The sequence below is a fragment of the Opisthorchis viverrini genome (assembly GCF_000715545.1).
Source record: "Opisthorchis viverrini unplaced genomic scaffold opera_v5_408, whole genome shotgun sequence".
NCBI classification, from domain to species: domain Eukaryota; kingdom Metazoa; phylum Platyhelminthes; class Trematoda; order Opisthorchiida; family Opisthorchiidae; genus Opisthorchis; species Opisthorchis viverrini.
This window is the reverse complement of record NW_008752065.1, coordinates 89393-113257: the sequence shown is the minus strand read 5'-3', so window position 1 is coordinate 113257 and position 23865 is coordinate 89393. Positions and strand designations below refer to the sequence as shown.

General features: G+C 41.5%; 1 protein-coding gene across 1 annotated transcript in view; it reads left to right on the top strand.

The window, feature by feature from the left end:
* T265_10795 (hypothetical protein) overlaps positions 1–19246 on the top strand; it is a gene marked incomplete at both ends in the record, with an annotated part of 48962 nt that extends 29716 nt beyond the window's left edge. Inside the window, 3 exons of the mRNA XM_009177267.1 lie at positions 8862–8936; positions 11228–11722; positions 18319–19246. Of these exons, the coding sequence (XP_009175531.1) occupies positions 8862–8936; positions 11228–11722; positions 18319–18812 (1064 nt within the window). The remainder of the gene's footprint in view (positions 1–8861; positions 8937–11227; positions 11723–18318) is intronic.
* Positions 19247–23865: the final 4619 nt, after the last annotated feature.

The window sequence follows — 23865 nt, the reverse complement described above, 5'->3', positions numbered from 1 at the left end:
CTTTTGTGAAATTCCTCAAGCATCACTGGTAACATCACGGTAATTTTCACTTAACGTCGGCAAACCAACCACATCATTTAAGCGTGAACATATTTACCTGCTCAGACGTGAAAATTCAGATATATCTGGCCTGCCTTGGTCGAGCGGCGGTAGCACCCTCACCTTGTATGTCAGATGTCCTGAGGCAGGCCTCGGCACGTCCAAGGATATGCACTGGTGACGTGCTCCAATGGGAGCAAAACTCCAGTCCAGTGATTCCTCACTTGGTGTGAACTCAACATAATAATTACGCCTGTGCAGCGTCCTGTGCTGTTCAAACGAGAGCGATGTGTATATGAACTCTACAACAAGTCAAAAACTGTCCAACACGTTTCAGGGGTCTGTGGCACCAGCTGACTGAGAAGTCCTGACAGGCGGGTCAGTCGATCGCCGCAATTAAGAGAGTTAATGAGTCATCGTTCGAGCAGTCCGGGGTACCAATGGCATCGCTCGCGTGTGAACACGTCCGCCTATTCAGACATGAAGACTTAGATGCGTCAAGCGTGCGCTGGTGGGGTAGTGAAAGCACACTCCCCCGCATGTCAGATGTCCGGAGTTCATTTCCCGGTATGACCAAAGATATGCGCTGCTAATAAGCCCGTTGGTGTGTGCTCACCAGGAGGCAGGAGGACAGCCCTTTAGCAAGAGTGATATGAACGGGAAGATGGATGTTCATTATGCCCAAATGTCAGCTTTATTCTACGGACAACCCCTGAAGTGATTTTGTAACAAAAACGGGGAGGCCTGGCGGGACCTATATCTTAGTTTATCTGCTATTCAAATAGGCCAACAGATATCCATCGGTTTCTTCACTGCTATAATCCAAACCAAATATGGTGCAAGTTCTAGACTCCGGGCTAGCGACTGGTCCCTTCATTGTCACCCAAGGATCATCCATTAGTAGGTGCTTTTGACGAATGTGCTCATCATACAGTTACAGATGGGCTCTTCACACATACACGCAGCCATCCTCGTAGATGGAACCACAGCAAAACAGGACAAAAACGTTTTCAGAGAAACTAAGATTTTCGTGCCTTTTTTTCTCTTCTGAATTGTAAGCCTTTCAAAGCCTGAGGCGTGAACAAAAGTGGTCATCTCAATTTACTTCCTGCTTAACTGTACATGATCTTCACAATGCCGGTCTTCCAGTTTAACACAAGTAAAACTCAACTCATATGACAGAAGAATCTGTAGACTGGCACCCGTCTAACCACCAATTAAGCTAACTTTATTTACTATTGCAAAGTGGCTCTTCAAATTAGAAGTGAATGAACCGTCGAAATCTTCAGGTACACAGTGAAAACTGAGTCTGGTCCATTAATTGTGGAAAGCATTTACTGGCCAGCAGCTGCACCCGAAATTCGACCCTTACGAACAGCTGGTTAGTGCATGTTTTGTTTGATGACACGCTCCGTCGCATGTTATTTGTCCTCCCTTGTAACAATGGTATCACACTGATTCGTTACATCATGATTGCTTCCTTGTCTAAAATGACATCTGTAGACCATGCATCATAACAGTACATAGCTACCACAAACTGTTCTCCATCCCATTCTGTAAAAAGGAATCAATGAAAGGAGACGGCTTCTCTAAACTACGATGAGTATGCCAATAACACCAAAAAGGAATCACCGACCGCGGTGCTCAGAGTAGGGGGATCAGCTGTCCAAACTCAAAATTATTTTCAGTCACCCGACCCATTGGCCATGAGCTATAGACAAGAAACTTTGGCGGTCATTCCGCACTAAAAAAGAACTTGCTGATCGGTTCTCTGTGTTTCTTAAAACACGACAACCAAGGCCTAGGGAAGTTGTTGCAATAAACCTAAACAATTGCAAATCTCGGTTAAATATCCGCCGGTAGTCTACTAAAACCCGCTTTCGGAATAAAATCACTTGACTGGGTGGTTCCTCTGAATCCATCAGAATTCTCACTTCAGAATAAACTTCTGATCCAAGGAAGACAGGGCTATCACTTATCAGATAAAACACCTGTCAAGAATTGTGGCTGCATTGTGTTTAAATGCTCAGCGATGTCCCGAATGTTACCATTTTGTCATAACCTGCTCTTGGCATCCGATTCGCCGAAAGTGAGAATACTCTCTTACGCTCAGTTCTTTCACATGCTGATTCTGATGACCAATGTAACTTCTCACTTCTGGGACAGATTATTTACTTGCCTAATAATATGCCACCTGAAGTAGCAGAATCGGTTGGTCTCGGTCCCTGTTTTCAGAAAACCAGTGAAAAACTCCTCATTATTCCTTACAGATGGTTGACCAATAAGACTTTTACTCACCAGTCTTTAAAGGAGAGCAATTCACTTTTTACAACGGTCTCCCTTCTAAGCGTTAATATCGTAAAAACCAGTGAATTACTTTAGTCTGAGGTTCGTTTCCGGTTTGTGCTTCGAATCTTTAGCAGTCGCTAAACATGCCTGCTGCCCTGCTGTCACACAAAGACCAATCGTACGTTGATTAATCTGCTTTTGAAGATAGATCGTCCGTTCTTAGAAAGTAATAAATTGAGGAGTTTCCCTTAGTAGCAGTCAGGGTAACAATATTCTCTGCAAAAAAGTTGGTACCAACAGAAAAATCACCTTCCACCTCTCAGTATCTTTTTTAGGAAACCGGCATTACCTGATCTGTTTCAGCGATTGCTGTGAAGCAAATGACACTTTGCACCATATCCTGTCAAGCGAAACACTTTTCACCTACTCTCTCTTGCCTTCAAAAAGTTAGGCATGCCAAGTCTGTGCGTTTGAAGCAAATATAGTCGACAGCTTCTTGCACTTAACCCACAAAATAAAATCACTATATATTGAGGGCAGAAGATGTAATGGTTTGAAAATTAATTTCTTAGCATATTTTTCTCAGAAAAGGTCTCTTTTATTCACAATTCCACTGTTCATCATTCTTATGAACGTATTGGACAACTATTCTACTAACAGAGAAGCACAGAATACGATAATAAAATTATATAGGTTGCCTCAATTTCTACCTTTGTTAGCTAGTTTCAACACAACCGTAGTTTACTTTTCCTTCATCCTTCGCACAGTGGATAAATGTTACGACATTTTCAAACCCATTCATAACAGTCGGCTATCTGGCATCTTCCTAAATTTTTGACAGTTCATCTTCAAGCCGCATTCAACCAACCCGACATCAGCTCTTAAAAAGCGAGGCATAATTTACAGCACGTCTGGCGTCAGTTGCTCGCCTCTTCGTTTAACATTTTTAGTTCGCGCAAAGCGGAGAAATGAAGTTCCAGTTACTGTGTAAGTGGTGGTCGACGTTTTGATTTAGATCTATACAGTACTTACGGCAGCAACGAACCTTAATAGATTCCAAAGGAAGCACACGTATGCAAATACAAAGCATTTAGCTAATTATCCTGTTCGAATTTCTGATGTGCAACCCTCTGTGTAATACTACTCGGCGATCTTTCTGTTTCATGATGAAGTAATCATTTTGAACCGGCTAGTACTAGTGCAACATGAGTGCAGCAACTTCGAACCTCGGGAGGCTTAATTATTCATGCAACATGGTGCATAAAATGGATGGACACAATACTCTTCCAAGAAGAAAGAATGAGCTACTTTTAAATAAACACTCAAATCAAAATCAACATGGTTTAACAAGACAAACTGACCAGTTCAGTCTTAATAATGATATTTATGTTTCAGAAGGGCTTGGTAACTCGTCGACGGATTTACACCCGAAAAACTTTTCGCCTTTGACAAAAAAGCTGCGTCAGGTCAAGTGAGCTGGTTGCCTGGTTATACAAGTTTTTAAGGCCAACAGTGGGATCATCAGATATATATCCTTTGATTAACTCAAGTGATCGGTTCCGGATGTGAGTTAGAGCGTCTTGTCGCTTGGTGCGTGAGTTCACGTCTTACGACCGACGGGGTGGAGAGAATAATCATTTCGATTGGGTTTGAGTCACTGGTCTTCTTGTTCAGAGCACCTTAACCACTTGTTTCTCTTTGGTGTTTCTGGTAAATTCTGCTGGTCTGCTTGGGCTTGTTAGTGCTACGGCAACCTGGTTGAGGGTGAGATTATGTAGGTTTTCGGTTCGGTTGGGCCATGACAACTCTTCGCCGATAACGGCCCATCTGGAGATTATGTAGGTTTTCGGTTCGGTTGGGTCATGACAACTCTTCGCCGATAACGGCCCACATGTCAGCTCGGATGAATTGGTGCTAGTTCGCTATTTATACGTCTTTTATGCTATGCACCCTGTGATGCTTGGCGACCTTCACCACTTGGCTACCAGTCACTCAAATCTCCAACGTTTTACAAATCTATTCTCTCTTCTTTAGTGCATGTTTTGCCGTTTCTGTAAATTTCAGTGGAGCCCAGTGGTATTCTGCGTTTCCGTTTATTCTTTTCTTGTACCCATCCCTTCTGGTGCAAAGTTCTGTAGTAGTCATTCTGTGGGGCGGTTGCATTTGATTTTGCAAACAGTCGGTGATTTTACTCACAAGGATGCTGAATACTCTTCAACTGCCCACGACCGGTTTTACCCTTCCTTCGGCAGACCAGGTAGACGCAGTCCCTGAGTTTTCAGCAACCTTGTGAGTAGTTTCCTTTATGAGAATACACTGCCGCATCCCAAATATCGTATCAAGCGAAATATGAGGCCAATTTGTGCAGCATATTTAGCTGAAGAACATTATCAAAAAAAGGGGTTCAGCTGAGTCTTTCGTGAAAAACAAGTCGGTATGTAAACTAGGATATTTGCCAAAAATGCCTCTGATTTTGTTTTTTGGGAGAAACTCCCTCAACTGTATCAGGAAGAGTATAGTGTTCCCCATGTGGAATTCTACGCTTATGTTAACCATATTTATTACCATTCGGATTAATTCGGACGTCCCTGGTTATAATGGAATAGCAGAAATCCCATGACTTTACCAGTTTGGTCATGTCACATCTTCCAAAGTCCTGCTTAAATGACGCCTAGTCAAGCTAGCTGCGCAATTTTTGTCTCGAAGTCTGTTCATTATCTCAGTTTTGGCCGCTGTCTGAGCAGCATCTTTTGCTCATGGGGGTACTTGGCCAAGCACTGAAGGGTAAATACCGGCAAATACCGCCCTAGAAAGAGCCAACAAGTAGCTCGGAATTGATTTGGTGTCATTTAACTTGTGGTGCACTAAGTTGCTTCAGTGTCCCATCAGCCTCACATGTCATACAGTCTATGGAGCTTAGTAAACCCGAAGATGAATGTACCTTCATACTACATTTGATTGGAGGTTCAGGTCACCCAAATGATTGCAAAATTCTCCGAATTACTCTCCCTTAATCACATAAAAGTGTCGTCTGCATAATACCACAAAAATCTTGGTTGCTAAAGATTTTTGTTGGAGACCTTTCATAGATGTTCCACTGCTAAAGTTTCATCTCAAGAGAAGAAGCGGAGCCGGAGACTAAATGAGATTCGGGCACATTATTACGCCTTTAACTATTTGACCTACAGTAAGTTACGTCCATTTTGAACGTCGTGTCCACCAATAGCAGCCAATTCTAGCACATTCGGATATAATGATCTTGTGTCAGAAGAATGTCATCTCATTCCGCGGAGAAGACCGGGTACCCGTTCGTAAAAGTGTATGAATTCCTAACATATGCAGTCAATTTTCCGGTCTGGGGTTTTAGAATTCGTCAAGAATCCGGACAGCTCATGAGGTGAGAAGCTACTCGTTAGATTATTTGCGTCTTGGCTTCCTGGCAGGCTGAAAAACCATGACTGGACTGCACGTTTAGGGTAAAATATTCATTGGCCTTCTGTGAGCTGTTTCCCAAAGATCTCAAATTTACTCGCATTCATTTTAGACATGATCAACAGTTCGGTATGCTGGTATGGTCCTTCAGTTAGTTGTTAATCTGCCTTCTGTATACAACCACTTTCATCCATAACCACAGTGGATTTACCTTTACTTGATTTTGTAATCACTGTATCATCCGCCCGTTTTAGAGTACATCTTGAGCTTCCCTATGCAGTATTTGGAGCTGCTGACTGCTGAAACTTAAGGACTGTGATCAACTACATCCACAGCCCTATCGCTGTCATTCGAGGAAGTTTCTGAAACAGACTGAACAATAGGGAATATCATTCTGCCCTTATTGAAATTCGCTCACAAATATTTAACCCGTTCTTCGAACAGTTACAGCTCCTAATCACTCAGTGGAACACTTAATCTCAGAAATTAAGTTTCCTCCTATCCCTCTGGTTTTGACCGACTGTTAGTTGAAGTTGAGCCGATGTGTGCGTTGACGGACGTTAGATAAACGCTGAGTATTTTTTGCGAATCCTCTGTCTGAGGATTGACCTGGTCCCTAAGAATGCTATTCGGGCAGGATCAGGAGGCCTGCAACAGTCTCGGCAGCAGAGTTTTGAGAATCCGGTTGCACTTCAAGCATGTTTTGTCCACTAAACGACGGTTCTCTCTGTTTACCATCAGCCACGTCAGCAATTTTTTATCATGTGGTCCGTAATGTTTCCAGTCGGTTAAAAGGTTCGAATCAATTAAAACGTCACCGTTCCAGAAGAGTTTGTTAAACAGTCGGTGAAATTATTCGTAGCTGAGCAAAGTTTTGCTTGTGACACGGAGATTTCCTCGGAAAATCTGAGTAGGATACAAGATTTTTTGCTACAGTTCTTGATAAATAAGTATGTTAACTGCTTTTATCCTATCAGTAACCAGGCTAAACACAACTTATAATCACAGCGAGATATCCCAACACATGAATAGACCAAACTGTTAAAGTACAATTTACAAGCCTAATTACCGCGATAAACGTAAGGTAAAAATGAGGTTAAGTTTTCCTGTGCACCATTTTGAAAAGCCATCATCCGTGTACACAAAAATTATAGTGCGTAGTCTCTGTCAAAATGGTGCACAACTAATTCTGTATTAAATTTAGGCATAGTGGCTGTTTATCAGTAGGTCTCCAGCCGATGTTGCACCCTTGAGTTTTGCAGCTCAAGGTAACAGGGAGCTTTCCGTGGCTCTCCCAATTTTTCTCCTACGAATGTCGTTTATTTCCCAAGGTAAGGTTTGGGCTATTCTAAGACCTATGACGAAGCCATCTGCTGTAAATTTGTGAGATTTGAGGGAAAAGTACGTTCATCGACCTGAGAGCATTTTTTGGCGAAAAGGGTGGATCACTCATACTTTTCGCAGATTTCAACGCAATGTAATGTACTTGATCTGCCTGTTTCTGCACAGTCTGAAAATAGATCAAACAACGCTCCTCCCCATATACCCAAATGATGCCCAGTGGCACCGCATACCGTTGAGTGTATGCAGGATATTGCACCGCATTTCACATCTTTCCATTTGCTTTACTTACTAAAGCTTGTGCTCCGAGCTGCTGATGTCTAATGAACCTCCACGATTCCCGAGAGTCGCTACCGCACTCTGCAACAAGCTATATGCACATGGAGACTTTCAGAGACCACATAAGTGCATGTGATGTAACTGACCTCTTTTCAGAACATCATTATATTAGACCACGAAGGCAAACAAACCAGTCATCTCATTGATCAACCACAACTTTCAAGCCCAGCAGGACGAACAAACGACAGGACTATTGATGCGAGGTCGACCTGTGTATAAAAATTCTGCAAGAAAGTGCTGATAAAATTGGCCTGACATCTATTTACTGTTTTGTAGACCTTGACATCCTGTTACACTGGACCTAGTTAGTGCTTTCAAGGTATACGATAAGGGCTACCAGGAGCGAAGTACAATTCCTAAAGCTTACTCGAAATAAAAGTTGGAACATGCCTTTAAAACCGGGCTTGGTACAGTAATGAGATCTCTATATATATATATATATACAGTGACCCCACGTTAACACTCTTAACGCTTGTTCTGATGTTAAGACGCGAACATTAGGCTTATGCTGAGATATAGTTCTTCTGTTGTATACATACCAATATATTATGCATACGAATGCATACGGATGCATGCTATCCAAGAGGATTATTGACGGAACTAACCGGAGAATGTGGCTACATAGAGGGTGAGGCTCTAAGAGGCCCTATATTTCCCTGACTTTAAGGTGAAGTCATACCGTTAATGTCTTGCCCACCGAGAACAAAGGTTGAAACCACTAACGCAAGAAGTCCTCCATGGATATTGGCGCCATAGATTTGCCAAGTAATTCTAAAATGTACAGAATCATTTACCGGAACCTTCCACTATCCCAGATATCAGGTTTTTATGGAGGTGTTCACCGCACCAAACGAATGGGAAATGCAACACTGGCGCCAGTCTGAATACCAATACAGAAGTCATCATTTTTCTTCCACAGTCGTCTTTGAGATATACGCTAGTTATTATTTTTTGGTTTTTTTGGGGTTTGTAAAACTAGCGTAGGACTTCCATCCTCACAGAAGTGTGTAATGGAATTTCAACAGGAAAAGGCGGAAAGTTTGGTTCTTACCATAAATGGGTTCGGCCGTTTGGTAAATGGAGGCTTGAAAATCCGAACAACCGGAATAAAAACTGAACTTGTTTATTTGCTACTACTCTTAGTTATCACTTCGGTGAGCCTATGAGGTTAAGTAAATCTCATTGCTCAAACCGTGATTCATCTGTAGACAGAAACACTATTAAAACCAAGTCAAGTAAGCTGATGCGTTGTGATAGTTTTTTTCTAGTTGCGTATGCCCATCGCCATTATGGTCATTCTAATCAGGAAGCACACCTTAAGTGCATAAATCTGATTGTGATCATCACTGCGATTACAATACTGGGAATGAATGTATTCTATTGACCCACGACGCGCCTAAAACTGTTTTTTTATATTTCAGCGGTCAAATGCGCCCCTTGTGAACAGGCCATCACACTGGAGAACATCGCGAGCAGCTACTGCATGGCTGATGTTGGTATGTCCAATTTCCGCGTTTTTTTCGCGCACAATTTTATTTTGGTGTCGCTTTATTTAGCAACCATTAACTCTTTCATATTGAGCAGCAAAAACTTTTGTAACCTTTTTCTTCCTAGGAGATCTCTCTCTCTTGAGAGACCAGACCACCGGCTCTCCAATGCCACTCAATTTGTGGATCCTCTTTTAGAACCGGTCACGTTTTGTGGTTCCATTCATGTGTCTGCATTGGAATATACGTGCAAGCAAATAAACTAGCCGTCCCGATTTTTCGTCATAGGATTTATCGACCGGGAGCAGTAGGATTTCTGAGTTCAGTTTCACGCTACTAAGGCTGCTACTGAAGGAAATGTTGATAGTGGAGGTGATGTTATTGATGGTCATGGATATGATCATGATCATATTGTTTATAACATATTTCACACATTCAGATTTACCAAAATTAAAAACTAACCGGCAACGTGATTTTGGCAATAACTAGATTACTTGGACTAACCGCCTCTTCTTGACCTAAATTCGAAACGTATCTTCGGAAGAACTTCCTTCAGACACGGTCATTTTGTCAAAAAAGTCCAATTTGGGTTAGTCTCCTAAAGACTCCTTAAGCCCTCTCAACAGAGGCAACTTTTGTTCGGTTGCCTACATATGGTTTATGTTAAAGAAAACAAGTTTGTGGGTATACACAAACAGAAAGTTTGCTTTTTAGTTTCTTAATTAGAGTTTACTGAAGCTGTTGGAATAAGGATGTTTTTAGAGCCAGTTGTATCATAAACGGCTCGGTCATCAGAATCACCAGATAAGCGTATTTCTTGTGGAGCTTCAATAATGACCGCGGTTGATTCTCCTCACCACATTGTTATGTGCAGTATTTAGGTTTGATTTGGAATGCGTTTCCTTTTGAGTACTCCTTGTGAATATTACCATTTTGACCTTGCCGTATGGCTCACCCTTGGAACTGTAAGTATGACTATATTTTGTCAATTCCTTCAGGTTGTTTACCCCAAAAACTAGCTGTTAGCAGATGGCACTTAAAAGGCATAATGTAGTGAGTTGCAGCAACATGATGTATGAGCATTAGATAACCAAATACTATAGAAAATTGTCTATAAGTAAACTAAGTTTCGACGCGCTTAAATAGCCTACTATCGCCCGAAAAATGTAGGTAGTTTAGTTTTTGCTCAAGCAATATCCGGAAAAGTCTAGTACAGTATGAAAAGTCTGTTGAAATTTACGAAATCTCTCCTCGCTGTTAAACGTTTGAACGAAGTCCAAAGGCAGCGTGAATCTTCAGCCTGAGTGACTGGCACTCCCGGAGCAGTCAGTACTTGACCATATGTTATGAGTTCCGTGATCTAAGGATGACTGAAGTTGTGCTCTTATTGCCAGTTTATCAAACTTTTGATCGGCCACTCTTAGCCGAACGGTTTAGCTGCCACGATGCTGCGAGTTCGAACCACTGTGGTGGTTCATTGGATGTGCACCACCTATAATTCTTAACAAAAACGAAACAGCTGTAGATTTCTGATCGGCGTTTCAACTAAGGCCGGCTTTACTTACGAGACGGAAGATCGATTAGAAGTCCAAAACTCCAAATTTCCTCATCTTACCACCAAAAACGTCAAGTCAATATGTATCTACAGTCTCTTTCTCAAATTCACAGTCGAGGAAACTATTCTGATCTTGGGAATATTTTCGCTTGTTACACTGTTATTTTGAGTGCCACGATTATATCTTGGCAGATGTCAAGCTGGAACATGAAAACGTCCGGAGAACTTCGATATGCATGGTGTAAATGATGCTAGAACTAATCAACCATGTTATTCCACTAAAAGGTGTTCTTTTAATGGGTTCTTTTGGTGGATTTAGATAACCCTTACACCACGTGTGTCAGGTAAAATGGTTTCTCAGTGGCCGATTTTACCGTAAAAATTCGGAAGGCTCAAAATGGTGAACATTACCATACTCCTCAGATGGCTTAACTTTGAGACTCATGCTGCCTAAATCACCACTAATGAAACAGAAACACTTGTTGAGCCAATGTTACTTCTCTCTCTTAATCTAACTAGTGGTGTTGTTTCCAGCGACAGGCCACTCGTGCAAACTGAAAGGAATTTTTATGTACATTCCGAATTCGGAATAGACAGTCGGCCAAAGAATATCCGTATGATATTTGAAATCCCTAGCTATCAAGATCATCGCGCTGGAATTAACAGTATATTTTCGGCACCCCTGAAAGCTCATCTCGTCTCTTCAATGCGCTCTTATATGCCTTTTCACGTTTCTTGGCTTCAGTACTAAAGGCCTCTTTCAAGGATGTTGAACTACAATCCAACAGAGCATCACTAAAACTCACCCCGAACTCCAGAACACGCGCTCTTAAATTGCACCGAAAGGACGGAACAATTGCTACTAGCTTTGACTTCCAGCGCCTAAAGAAACGAAATCGCATGCGGCGGTTACGGTCTGCAAAATCGCGAATCTATCGGCACGCAGCTACAAATGAAGCGAATTCCGAGACATTTGCCTCACTACCATCCATGTTCTCGCACATACCACACGGAAAGCACTGGATAGTAAGGAGCCATCGTTCAGTAGGACGGTCACCTTCCAATGCAATGTATATTCAAACACTGTCCCGTAAACGAGATACCAGTCGCAAACGCCGTACCAGGAATTCGCAGTTGAACGACATGGACGGAATAACCGAATTGCTATTGGGTTGTTCGACCTGCTCCAGTCTAGGCCATTCTATGAACGCGGAGACTAATGCGGAACTGGACAAAAAACGTTGGCTTATCATGGGACGCCGTGTACTAGATGACAAGTCTCAAAACTTCACAAACCAAGTACAGGTAATCATTAAGTGAGGACTTTTGGTAAAAAGCATCATACCGTGCCAAAACTTACATCAACTGAGTGTTCATTAGGAGGGAGGTATGGTTTGCCATCCTTTCTACGTGCTTTTTTGTGCGCCAAACCCAACATATGGCAAATTATTACACTGGTCGGTTGAAAATACGCTTTACCAACTGAATATCGTACAGCGCTCTTTTGAATGCGGTCGTCAGTAAACAAAATCCGGGGGGGAATTCTCGCCAATCAGACATGTCTACGAAAAATTTTGAACCAACAAACAGCTGACAATTGAAAGGAGTACATCACTTCTGGATGCGTTTCCTGTGCCGTGTACAGTAGTAACTGCAGAGATTTTCGGCAGGGATGAAAAATGTGGTTGGCCCTTCTAGGAGGAGCTAGATTATATTTAACGGTATGAATGTTTGTGTTAGCATGTTTCGTATATTGGTCCAATGCAAAGGATACAAAAAACTGGGAATTCTTTGAGAACTATCTTCGTCTCCTGAGTTCTTTTTGCTTTCACAGAATAATAAGCGAGAATTTTGTATCTGTGTGACCTTATCTAGTAACTCACCATAATGCTGACTTCCTTAGTTTTACTTAACCAAACGACTAGTCTTCTAGTATCTTTTAGTTGTACTCTTTCATTTCTGTCCTACAGGTCACCCTTTTGATTTACTACCTGCGTTTTTGTCACCTGGGGTCGTCGCTGGCACATTGTCCATTTACTGAAATTAAGTTAGAAGGGACATTTTATTTTAGTCAATGTTGACATGGTAGAAGACTTTAACATCGAACGGCCAGAGTACTAAATTTTTAATAAACTAATAGTAAGTCACAAATTGAAGCTTCCAGATGCACGTCTAGCGTAGTATTAAGTTTTGAGGCCCAGCACATCAAATTTAATTTGAAAATGTGCGAAGTGTCATCGTCCACGTTCATTTATTAAGAATGGCCAAACTCACCGCAGAAGTCACTCCGGAAGTTGAGGCGGTCGATTGAGATTGTAACTGTTCGAAACATCTCTTTGCTAGGTACATTTGTAGACTTACAGTAGTGTCCAAAAAAGCATTGTTAGAATAAAAAACTTACAGCGGAACTTAAGGCGAACTAGCATGCGTCCTCAAAAGTTATCTGATCAGTGTGACACATGTGAAATGACATATCACTTAGGTCGATTGTATGCACTATGCCCTGACCATTATTTTCCAACACAGTGCATCCTGATGACCTTAAAAAACTACCTCGAGTCAGTCCTGAGAAATACGGATGCTGGAACGAAACAATAGATTTTGAATAATTTTGCCCGCCTTTAGTCGGTTGTCTAAGGAACAGCAATCCAACATCACATCAGATAATCGGTACATCATTCCAGCTATTGGAACGTGGAAGATTGTTTCTGGAAATGCAAACGGTAATTGTGAAGCTACTTCCAAAAGCACTGATTCAAAACTTCCGGTTCCCAATATGAAGTCATTGATATGACCAGAGGGATTCATAACTCCTCTCATAAGGTAACCCGGAAAGGCTAAACTAACTCCCAGAAGTGTTGGGAAGAATCAATTAGCACTAGTTATTCTTTCGGTACACAAAGCTTTCATGAACTGACAGGCTTTAAAGTGCTTAAAAGAAGTTTGGATTTTATTCACCCGTACGGTTCAAATGAAATTTGCCACAAGAGGCACAACTTCGGCCATTTCCGGTTTGACATTTTTCGGTTTTTATTCCTAAATCTCTGTGTAATCTAAATTGCGGAAATAACCCATTCCACCTGGAAATCGCTATTTCTTTCATGAGTTTCGGCTCTCTCATGTATGTCAGAAACAAGGAAGTCCTGGCTGTGCTCACTATGGAATTGAAAAGTAAGCTAAGTAGTAGCGATTGAAGTTGTTGATATCTGGTCTTAAAGGTGCCTTCCAGAAGTCTGCATTCGCAGTTGAAAGGAACCGTGTACAGCTTGTACAGGTGATCGAGAGTTTGCACAACTTGCCGCTTTCAAGGAGTGAAATAAAGCAGTCTGACTGTTATGTGATTCAGGGCCGTTGAAGATTTAGACTAAATAATGCGCAAGGAAGCCTATGCGCTAAAACCAGGGGTAAACACCGTTTTCTTATCATCAGTCCAGTTTTCACTCTTCCTCCCTGTAGTGTATTTCTAATCATTGCGGTTGATCTTCAATGTCTCCACCATAGGAATTCATATATGAGAATTCAGGATTAGTAGAATGCCTTTGGAAATACCGCGCAGTTAAGGCAGCGATGTTGCGAATTAGGAGAATGCGCAACTATTTGCAAAAGAGGTCAAAAACCCGAAATCAGATATGAACACTTAATGAGATATTTCTTCGCATAGATATGATTGAACAAGCGGATGACACAAATCAGGGTTTGCTGCTGCTTGTGGCTATAATTTCGAGGTGAACCAAAAGGACTCAGGTGTACGGATAAACGTTCAGAGGACTAAGTACAGACACCCACCAGCCTTAATATAAACACCGGTAGTCTATAGGTATACTCCGTACTTTATATTCTCCTGGTATATATAATTAGACTTTATTAAAACCAACCGTGGGAAATGACAAGAATTTTACGGGCCTAGACTGTTCTTATACTGTTCTTATACGTATAAGCCTCGGTTTCACATATACAAAACCAACGATTATCTAAAATGCTCACCATGATAGCATCAACAGCTTTAATAAGACTTGATAATGGACGTTTCAAACAAAGTGACAACCGGTCCTCTTGTTAAACTGGTGCCAGAGGAAATGAGTACCCTTCATATGAGTCATTATTCCGGAGTAAGTGGATGAGTTTGTATCCATAGAAATCGCTCCTCCGTGAAGAAATTGTACATTTTCAGGGACCAGATTTAGCCTGACATGGTTTGACGTAATGTAAGAATGTGTAATGTGCTCTCAACAGGAGACCTTTTATGTTCATTGGCTTGTTCGCTGAGCTGGGCCATTTGATTGCAAACGTTTTATCACCAATTGAGGTGACATCAGTGCGTTATCGGGGAGCGTAGTGGTGCGTAGAGGTGGGTTAGTGGTTGTGCATAACCATCTCGCTACCTAATCTTCCAACATTTTCCTCTAAAGAAGACCTTTCATGTTTCTGTCTTGGGGTTTGGAGCTCTTGTTTGAATCAACCAACCTTATTTACAGGGGTTTAAGGATAATCCACGCATTGACGTACACTTTCTAAACTGTTTATTCAGAAATGTTATGTCTGTATCCCACCCGTGGGCCACTTTATTTGGCCCAGTAATGATACCCCGGTCGTAACATATGACCTCACAGAAGAGACCATTCTTTGCATCTATTGAGGTGCTTCCTTAAAAGCGGTACAACTGTGGTTGGACTCCGCAGATTTTCTCATCAGTAAAGGCTGCAACATTTTGTTCTTGCATGACTGCAGGGAAGAAGGATCTCCCTGGAGAATCGCAACTTAAGAATTCATCTAAATTGGAGATGTGTCAAAGTGAATCCTGACTGTTCTGGCTAGTTTGGAAGTTTTTTTACAGATGCAGACACGTACCAGACCACCCATTGAGACCATCGGACGCAGATACACTTTGCACTCATAGCTCACTTCTGTTATAATTTTTTATTCTTTATGGGAGTGTGACAAACAGGGTATGAATAAAATGTCATTCTGTTTGTCACGAGAGCTTGTCAACAAAGTCGGATTAGTCGGGCATACTATTAATAATCCACGTTTGAATAGGATGCAAACTAATACGAACAGAACCGAAACTAAATGAGTCTGTACTGTTTGTCTATTAAAGCCTGTCTGACACCTGGCAGAAGGCAATTACTAATTCAATTTAGTTGCACCGTGCACCTTTGTCCAACACGAACTTTGTCCAGCGTGCCATCGAGCGTATGGCTGGAGAAAAAACATTTCCTCAGGCTTATTCTCTATTTCTAAACACACTCCCTAGCATTTTATCACCCTATAATTAAGTGGGCACGCCGGAGCGTCACGCATGTAATGAATATCGTTGTCTTGTTCTCGATTGTTAATAAGGCATACTGAATTCGCAACTATGCCTCGACGAACTGTTGTACAAGTTTGATGTCAAAAAGTCATGGTAGCTGTCTTCTTGAAAGAAAACTGCACATTAGACATGTGCGCTATCAGCACCATTGCAAAACGGCACACTATCTTTTACCAGAGGCTACGTCATGCTGCGATGTCTGTCCTGTTGATGTGCTCAATAGCCATCATACCAAAGCATGTTCAAGCACAAAAGTTTTCTCTGTTTTCGCTTTATAAAACCTGGATCTGGTTTGCTGCCCGAAGGAATACAGAAAAGGGATTCTGAGATTTTGCAAGTGAGACAAAACCTCGTCTCGCAGTTACAGTGAACTGGAAACAAACCATGAGCTTCCCCAAGGAGCGAGTCACTGCGCGTAAGGGTTACTCTAAGGGAATTAATTTACTTGTCCTTAGGACCTCTCAAAAGAGTCCACTTGTGACAACAAAATTTCTACGTCATAAAGCTCTAGAAAACTCGCGCTTGTGCGTATGTCATTCCGTGAGGGCTCTTAGGTGCTCAGTCGAGAATATGGTTAGGTAATGTGCTGAAATTCAGCCAACCTTACTTCGCACATCTTGATGATCGATGACTAAACAATAATAGTGGTCGGCTAAATATACACCTGTCGCGCTTGTGCGTATGTCATTCCGTGAGGGATCATAGGTGCTCAGTCAAGAATATGGTTAGGTGAGGTGCTGAAATTCAGCCAACCTTACTTCGGACATCTTGGTGATCGATGACTAAACAATAATTGTGGTCGGCTAAATATACACCTGCTTTCAGTGCACAACAATTTCCATACCTTCCTAAGTTATTGACTACCGGCCATAAATACTTGGAAGCTTGGTCTCACAACCTGTTTGTTTGTTATCTACTTCAAATGGTTATTTTCCCTTCGATATTTTTTTCATGAGTTGGTGAAAATACCTGTGAAAGTTTCTTGAACCTATCTATTTGGTCGTTATGTATGCCCACCGATTCAGTGCGACCTACACATACAACACTCCTGAACCACACTGAGGGCTACCAAGGAGCACCACTGAGTGGTGTGTTTGGCATCTAGCAGAAAAATTTTTCAAAACGTCTTCAGTGTTACTTGATTTTGCCCAGTAGAGAACTTTCTGTATATGGGTGTTCCCAATAGATTTTGTCATCCAGTTTTGGTTTTTTCCGCCAAAAACCAAAACCTAGTGCCTGTGCAAAGATCGTCAGGCCTCGCATACTGGGCGATCAGGAATGACCACTGTAAGACCAAGTGACAGGTAAACACTGCTAAACTCAACCTAGGACTGAACCAATAAAGGATTATATTAGCTGACAATTCAGGCTACTTAGAGTTTGTTAGTAGCTACACATACAACACTCCTGAACCACACTGAAGGCTACCAAGGAGCACCATTGAGTGGTTTGTTTGCCATCTAGCAGAAAATTCTTTCAAACCATCTTCAGTGTTACCTGATTTTGCTCAGTAGAGGACTTTCTGTGTATGGGTGTTCCCAATAGATTTTGTCATCCAGTTTTGGGTTTTTTCCGCCAAAAACCAAAACTTAGTTCCTGTGCAAAGATTGTCAGGCCTCGCATACTGAGCAATCAGGAAAGACCAAGTGGCAGGTAAACACTGCAAAACTCAACCTAGAGCTGAACCAATAAAGGATTATATTAGTTGATAATTCAGGCTACTTAGATTTTGTTAGTAGTAGCATTTTTATGGCAATGTTCACTCTGGGTGACTGACTTTACGGTTTCTGTTTCTTTGGTAGAACAGATACAGAGATGAATAAAGATAGGAATGGCTGCTTAGTAGGTACAATATGTTAAGTCTGTAATCGGGAGATTGCGAACTAGTCATAGGTAGATAGATTGATAGATTGTGTCCAACGGCTGAATAATGTGTCCTCGGTTTGGAAAATATTTAGGACAAACTTGATGAGGAATACTGGACAGTTCTGAACCGACGGGTAGCTCAGGACTATACTAATCAATTCAACAACGTGACAGGCTTAATTACAGAAGCAATGATGTGGCGCCTTCCACACATATACCTAGTAACCCCTACAAGCCGAAGACGTGTTTCGCAGTATTGTCAGTTGCTGTAACAAAAAGACAAGATAACTACTAAAATGGATCCTTCGGGTTCTCAGCATATCTCGGATTGACGTCGTTTGCTCCACTTCAGAATTTATTCGATAACTTTCCTAACTCAAAGAACGTCTTCTGGCTTTTTTGCGCCAAAAACGAGGTGCTTATTGGGGTGAGTTATTGGGGTGAGTCAGTAATTATTATTTTAGTGCGGCACGAAAGCTTGTTTGTAAAGACAGCAGCCCATTCGGTTGAGTACGTCCTTTTGTCTGGCCAACCGGTAGGTTTCTAACATGAACCGTTTATACGAACACTAGTTGTTGTGCTTTTACATCTGAGTCGGTCTCTTTCTTTGTTAGTGGAATCCAGATAATAACCTGTTTTTACCATCCATCATCATCTAGGTAACATTTATGGTCAATTGGGATCGAGATTCTGCGGAATTTCGACGATCTCTTGCTGCTATTCGCACGCAACCTGTATCGCACTTGTGTCCAAAGCAACATCGACGCTGACGACACACAGCATTCAAAATGAAAATCACCGTTCTGAAGGTGCTCAGCCTTATTCCAGGAGCGAGGGAAACGCTGGAAATGGTAGAAGACCAGATGAAGTGCTTAATGACCGACTGAGGTATACTCAATGGTTAAGTAGTCCTCAGGCAGCGCAATGGTACAACCCAAACATGAGGGCGGCAACAGATCTCCAAAGCACAGAAGAACGCCGACAACAAAGACGCCGCGAACGACGGCTATGGAGGCGCAAACAAAAAGAGGCACAGTTGAATCACCAAGCTGGGCAAACGGGTGCGCACCATAGTGAGCTTAAGTCCAATCTAAGGCAACAACCTATCAACCCTTATGGAAATGAGGACCGCAGTCCTTCACACTGGCCTTAGACCCAAACAGCCCAATTTATCTGAGAGATACTACGGATTATACAGGGTGAATTTTTAAATATCCTTGTTAATTTACATCTTTTTATGTGTTCATACTTCTCAAAACTTGGCATTTGAACAAAAGTAGCTTGCTCTCATCATCTGTCGAAACACGCCAAGGGCTGAGTACTTTTATCTCTATAGCTGCGACGTACCACGTTCCTCCCATTGTAATAAATCGAGTGAACACCTTAATGTTTTCATTAGCACAACGTATCTAGCTAATTCAAGTCCGTCTACCTCAACTCCTTTGTGAGCATGACATCCCATTACATACAAGTTATCTATTAAATTTGGAGTCTCCCGATCGTCCCAAGTGTACTGGTCAGTTTTTATTTTGGTCTATATTATTGTTATTATGATCGCCAATATTATGAATGTTCCTACTGATCAACCGTTATGCACTCTATAGGGTCGAAATACCAAAGCAGTCATATCACAATGTGTTCCGTTCTCCATGAGTGGATTCCACGATGGAAATGCGGGTTTGCAAAATAGTCACGCGTCTGGAATTACTGTCTTCGGTGAACTCGGAGTAGAAATACCTTACTGGATATCACTACCACCTACAGAGCAAACAGGAAGAAAAAAGAGTAAATTTACACAAAGCATAGTGCGACCAGGCTGGCACTAACCCCATGTAAAGAGCCTGCTCCAACAGCATGTGCTAAGAGCACAGAAAAGAGGCTTCTGTTTTGAGAAAGCTTAATGAATGAAATACAAGTGACCCTTCTCAAAGTTACTAGTATTTTTGGCCGGAAAAGCAGTTGCGGTCTGTCTCTGAACAACCAGCATTTAATGGAACTGCCGGCTCATCGACCGGGTCTCTTCAATATGCCAAAAGCTACCGAGGCCATTCTCTTTGCATGATTTTCTATGTCCTTATTTAAAACAAACTATCCAAGACCTTAGTTCCTCCAAATCATTCTCTCCCCGAACTAAGCAGGAACGTTGTTTAAACATACACACGTTTTTTACTATCACTGACATTCTGAAACTCTTTGACGTCCTTGGCAGCACAGCAGTAAAAGTTATTCTTCCTTAGGGGATGTCGGAATTTCGACCCCATATTCCACCACACATTCACGACTGTTTCCCTTCCACTACATTACGTTGATGAATTTGTCTTGGTTGTGCATATGATTAGTCACGTTATGAAGTGAATCATATCCCGATTTGTTTACCAAATCGTGGGGCAATAATACATCTGAGGAGGAACAATGAAATTTTTAATGTAACTTTTTGGGCTTCCACAGTGTTCTATTAAAGCATTGTTTTCCCGCAGAGAGAAGTAAAAATGTGTTGCATAAATATCCTTAAGTGTGAATTAGGGGTAACTTTTCTTCATGTGGTTTGAACCTTGATGTTTGTCTGTCAAAAAATATAAACCGAAGCCAAAAAATTTCCTACGGTGACTTCGGTTAGTATGAATTTTCCTAAGTCCTTCTTCACACCAGGAAAGCGATTAATATGGACCGTTCATATTTCATCGTTTAGTACCAGTTAATACCAACTACCTATATTAGTGATCCCATAAGATGTAAACTGCCTTCTGGATATGAGTTTTTCAGCCAGGAGCGCTTCGTATTTTTCAACCGACAAGGAATTCATGAAAACTGTTAGAAATTCTAGATCCCCGTAAAAAAATTGGAAGGCCTGTTTTCTATTTGGTTACTTAATGCTCCTCATACCTTTACCAAGCACTTTCTTACAGAGCTCGCGAGATTTTGTAGTTCATTCAGTGACCTACACGGAGAGTTTGACCGGTAAATTGCTCATCAGTTTTCATTTGTTGCCTTTTCCGGTATCCGTGTGAGCAAGCAAAGCTTTCTCGCTCACTAGCGCAAGCGTAGATCTGTGAGCAAACGTTCTATGCGAAAGTAATTCATTAGTTATGGCCACTGGCGATCAGGAATATGGAAACATCGTGGTTGAACCCGTAAGCACCGAATACATCGGGTGCAGTTTAGAGACTTCAGCCCTCAGAATGCTGCTTTAGAGCTTTGTAAATGGAATTGGTTACTCACAAGTAGTTAGGGCTTACCAAGGTTTTAGTTACCCAATGGTATTTGACTCAGGTTGATGAAGATCGGCTTAAAAGTTGACCATATGTCTCGCTTTCAGTTTTTTCTCATGAATCTGGTGATTGTATTGGTGAAGAAACTTGAACAGCTGTGGAACATCCGAAAATTTCAACCAGAAGGCAAATTTTGAAAGTTGATGTCTCTGACTTATTCTCACGAGTTATTCTTACAGCTCGGAGATAGAGTTTTAGGTTTCATCAGCCCCTCTATCCCTATGATGTCTGTAGTCAGTGTATTGAACCTAAAAACAGTAGCTTATACAGTACGCCGCGACCACCAGTTAATACCCCATTTTATTGCACCCATCAATTAGGACAAAATTCGAGGACAAAAGAAGCCAAATACAGTAGATAAGATACTCACCCAAAATAGGCGATAATATCCTGGATCAAATTACTTTGGGCAAAGACTGATCGATACGGGCATGATTGTGACTGAATGTTTACATAAATTTAAAATTGATATTAGATAATCAGGTACAGTATTTTAAAATTCAAATAGTAAACCGATGATTACAATAACAATAATAGATCAATTTGGAGCACACAATTTGCAATCATATATTCTCAGTATGAATTCGCCAGGCAACAAATTATAAAACACAAATAATAAAGTGCTTAAAGAAACGGCAAACCGCATTAAGACTGGTTAGAAGCCTTAGGCAATAAACTGCCCTACAAATTTTGGGGTAACCTATAATTCAGTGTTTGAGCTAATTCAACCCGAGTTTCAGTGAACTACAGTGAAGCCGTTTTGACGTCCGTTTTGGCGTTATGCTTCTGGTGACAAAGGGTCGATTGTCTTTGTCGCAGTGCATCTGCTTCGGCTGTTGTGAGTATATTTCGTAAGGCAATCCTGGAACAATTTGGTGGCACTTGACATACAATAGAAAACGATTTGGACAGGTTGATCCAGTTATTAATATCATTCAGGTGGACACATGAAATTGTAGGTTCATGACATCCAGGAAATGACGCGGGAAGTTTAACACAAGCAGTTTCTAGCGTTTGTAGAATAAAGTGTAAGCCCCCATGGAATATTTTGGGAAAAGCGTCATTAATTAGAACAGAAAATCATGGCTGTCGGACTCACGAGATGACATTCGCCCATATTTCCGGAGCATATATTAGTTGCTGGCCATCGTTAATTTGATATCGGGTTGATCTAACCTTCCAGCAGAAGTAGTCGGTTGACTATTAATCTAGTTACAGTGTAGCACATTCTCTTTTGCCGATTCGCATTTAAGGGAACAATTTCTCCAAAGGAAGACAGAGGACAGCATCCCCAGGAAGGGACTACTCGGTGGCAGTTCTCTTTGCAGCATTGCGGAATTAAGATCATCAGTAGTGTGCATCTCACGAAACTGACCTTCGAAACCACGACTTTCCGCCTGGTGGTTGAACAGTTAAATTTTTGGCCACGAACGGCTGATCAGCATGGTGAGTAACTCTCATTTAGACAAGAAAGCGTCACTCACACTTTACTCACCGGATGTATATCAGGTGGTCACAGATGATGTGGATTATAATGATTCCCAATAACGATGAAACAGCTGTACAGTGCTTCTCGGCTTTTCAGCGTAGATTAGCTTCACGAAATCTCAAACAAAATTCCAAAATCTTCTCAAAGCACAAACAATTCAGTTGGTTATACAAATGTCTCCACGCAAGTACCGTGTAGTCTCAGCTGTTGTGCACCATGGTGCATGGGCGTAGTTTTTTCTACGACAAGCCAATCCCTTAAACGCACACAACCACAAACCAACCACAAACCAAACTTTTGTGCGATAGTTCCATGATTTAACCAACAAAACACGCATAGTTAAGGCAATCAATATCGTTTTTGTTCTCCGAAGCGACGCTGCAGCCAGACCGAGTAATTTCACTCCGAAAACGCACATCGAAAACTCAAGGCCTACAGGTCTAGTAGGTTGCCTGTACCGTGAGCCGGAAGCCTGGACACTAAACTGATGTAATCTGATGATTTTTCACCTGGTGGAATTGCAAGCAGTAAGAAACCGAGTAGAAGTCATCTGTTAATTTCGTTCTCCGCACATTATGAATTACAATCCGGAGAGAAGGCACTTTATATGGAAGGGCATGCTGTTGAGCGCCATTGCCAGTGGGAATGCGCATCAAATAAGCAGTGAATAGGTGAACGCATATCAAATGTCAAGTGAGCTTACATTGCCAAACTAGGTAAGGCAACAGAACACTGGAATTTTAATGAATGACATATTCAAACAATCACCTTTTGTGACAGAATCAGCTAATGGTTGATGATACGGCCTTTAGACAATAACCGAATTCTAGTCCAAACTACTCACAGCCAGCAATTTATCACAATCAGAATGACAATGCAAAATTCGCTAAAGTCAGTTCAGCTGTCTTAGAAAGGTGGTTCATAACCTTTCTAAACTTCCTTCCAGAATATAACCGAGAACCACTTTCTTCTATTGTCAACCATTTCTATTCCAATTTAAGGAAATGTTAACATTTATTCACCAGCTTGTACAGTTTACTGACATAGAGAAGGTTTCTACGTTTAATGCTAATTTGCAGCCTAGATGTCTTCAGAAAAATTGTTGTGAAGTGTATCAGTAGGCTTGTGTTTTGTATGTACGGCAATCCAGGATAATTTGGAGACTGATGTATTTTTTCATGCCATTCAACAGGTCACTTTGAATATTCAACTCTTGTTTGAGCAGACATTTTTATTTAATTTAAACAGTCCGTAAATACGAGAGACGCATGGCGGATACAGTTTCAAACATTCGGTCATTTTGGCTTCTATATTCATTATGCAGTGCTCCTCATCGATTCTGGTGTATTTGCCCCATCTGAACATATTTCGGAAAGTCACTGAGGTGTCAGGACCAAACACTTTCTCGATAGAGAAAAATAAGTACACAGCCAACTGTCCATCATCTA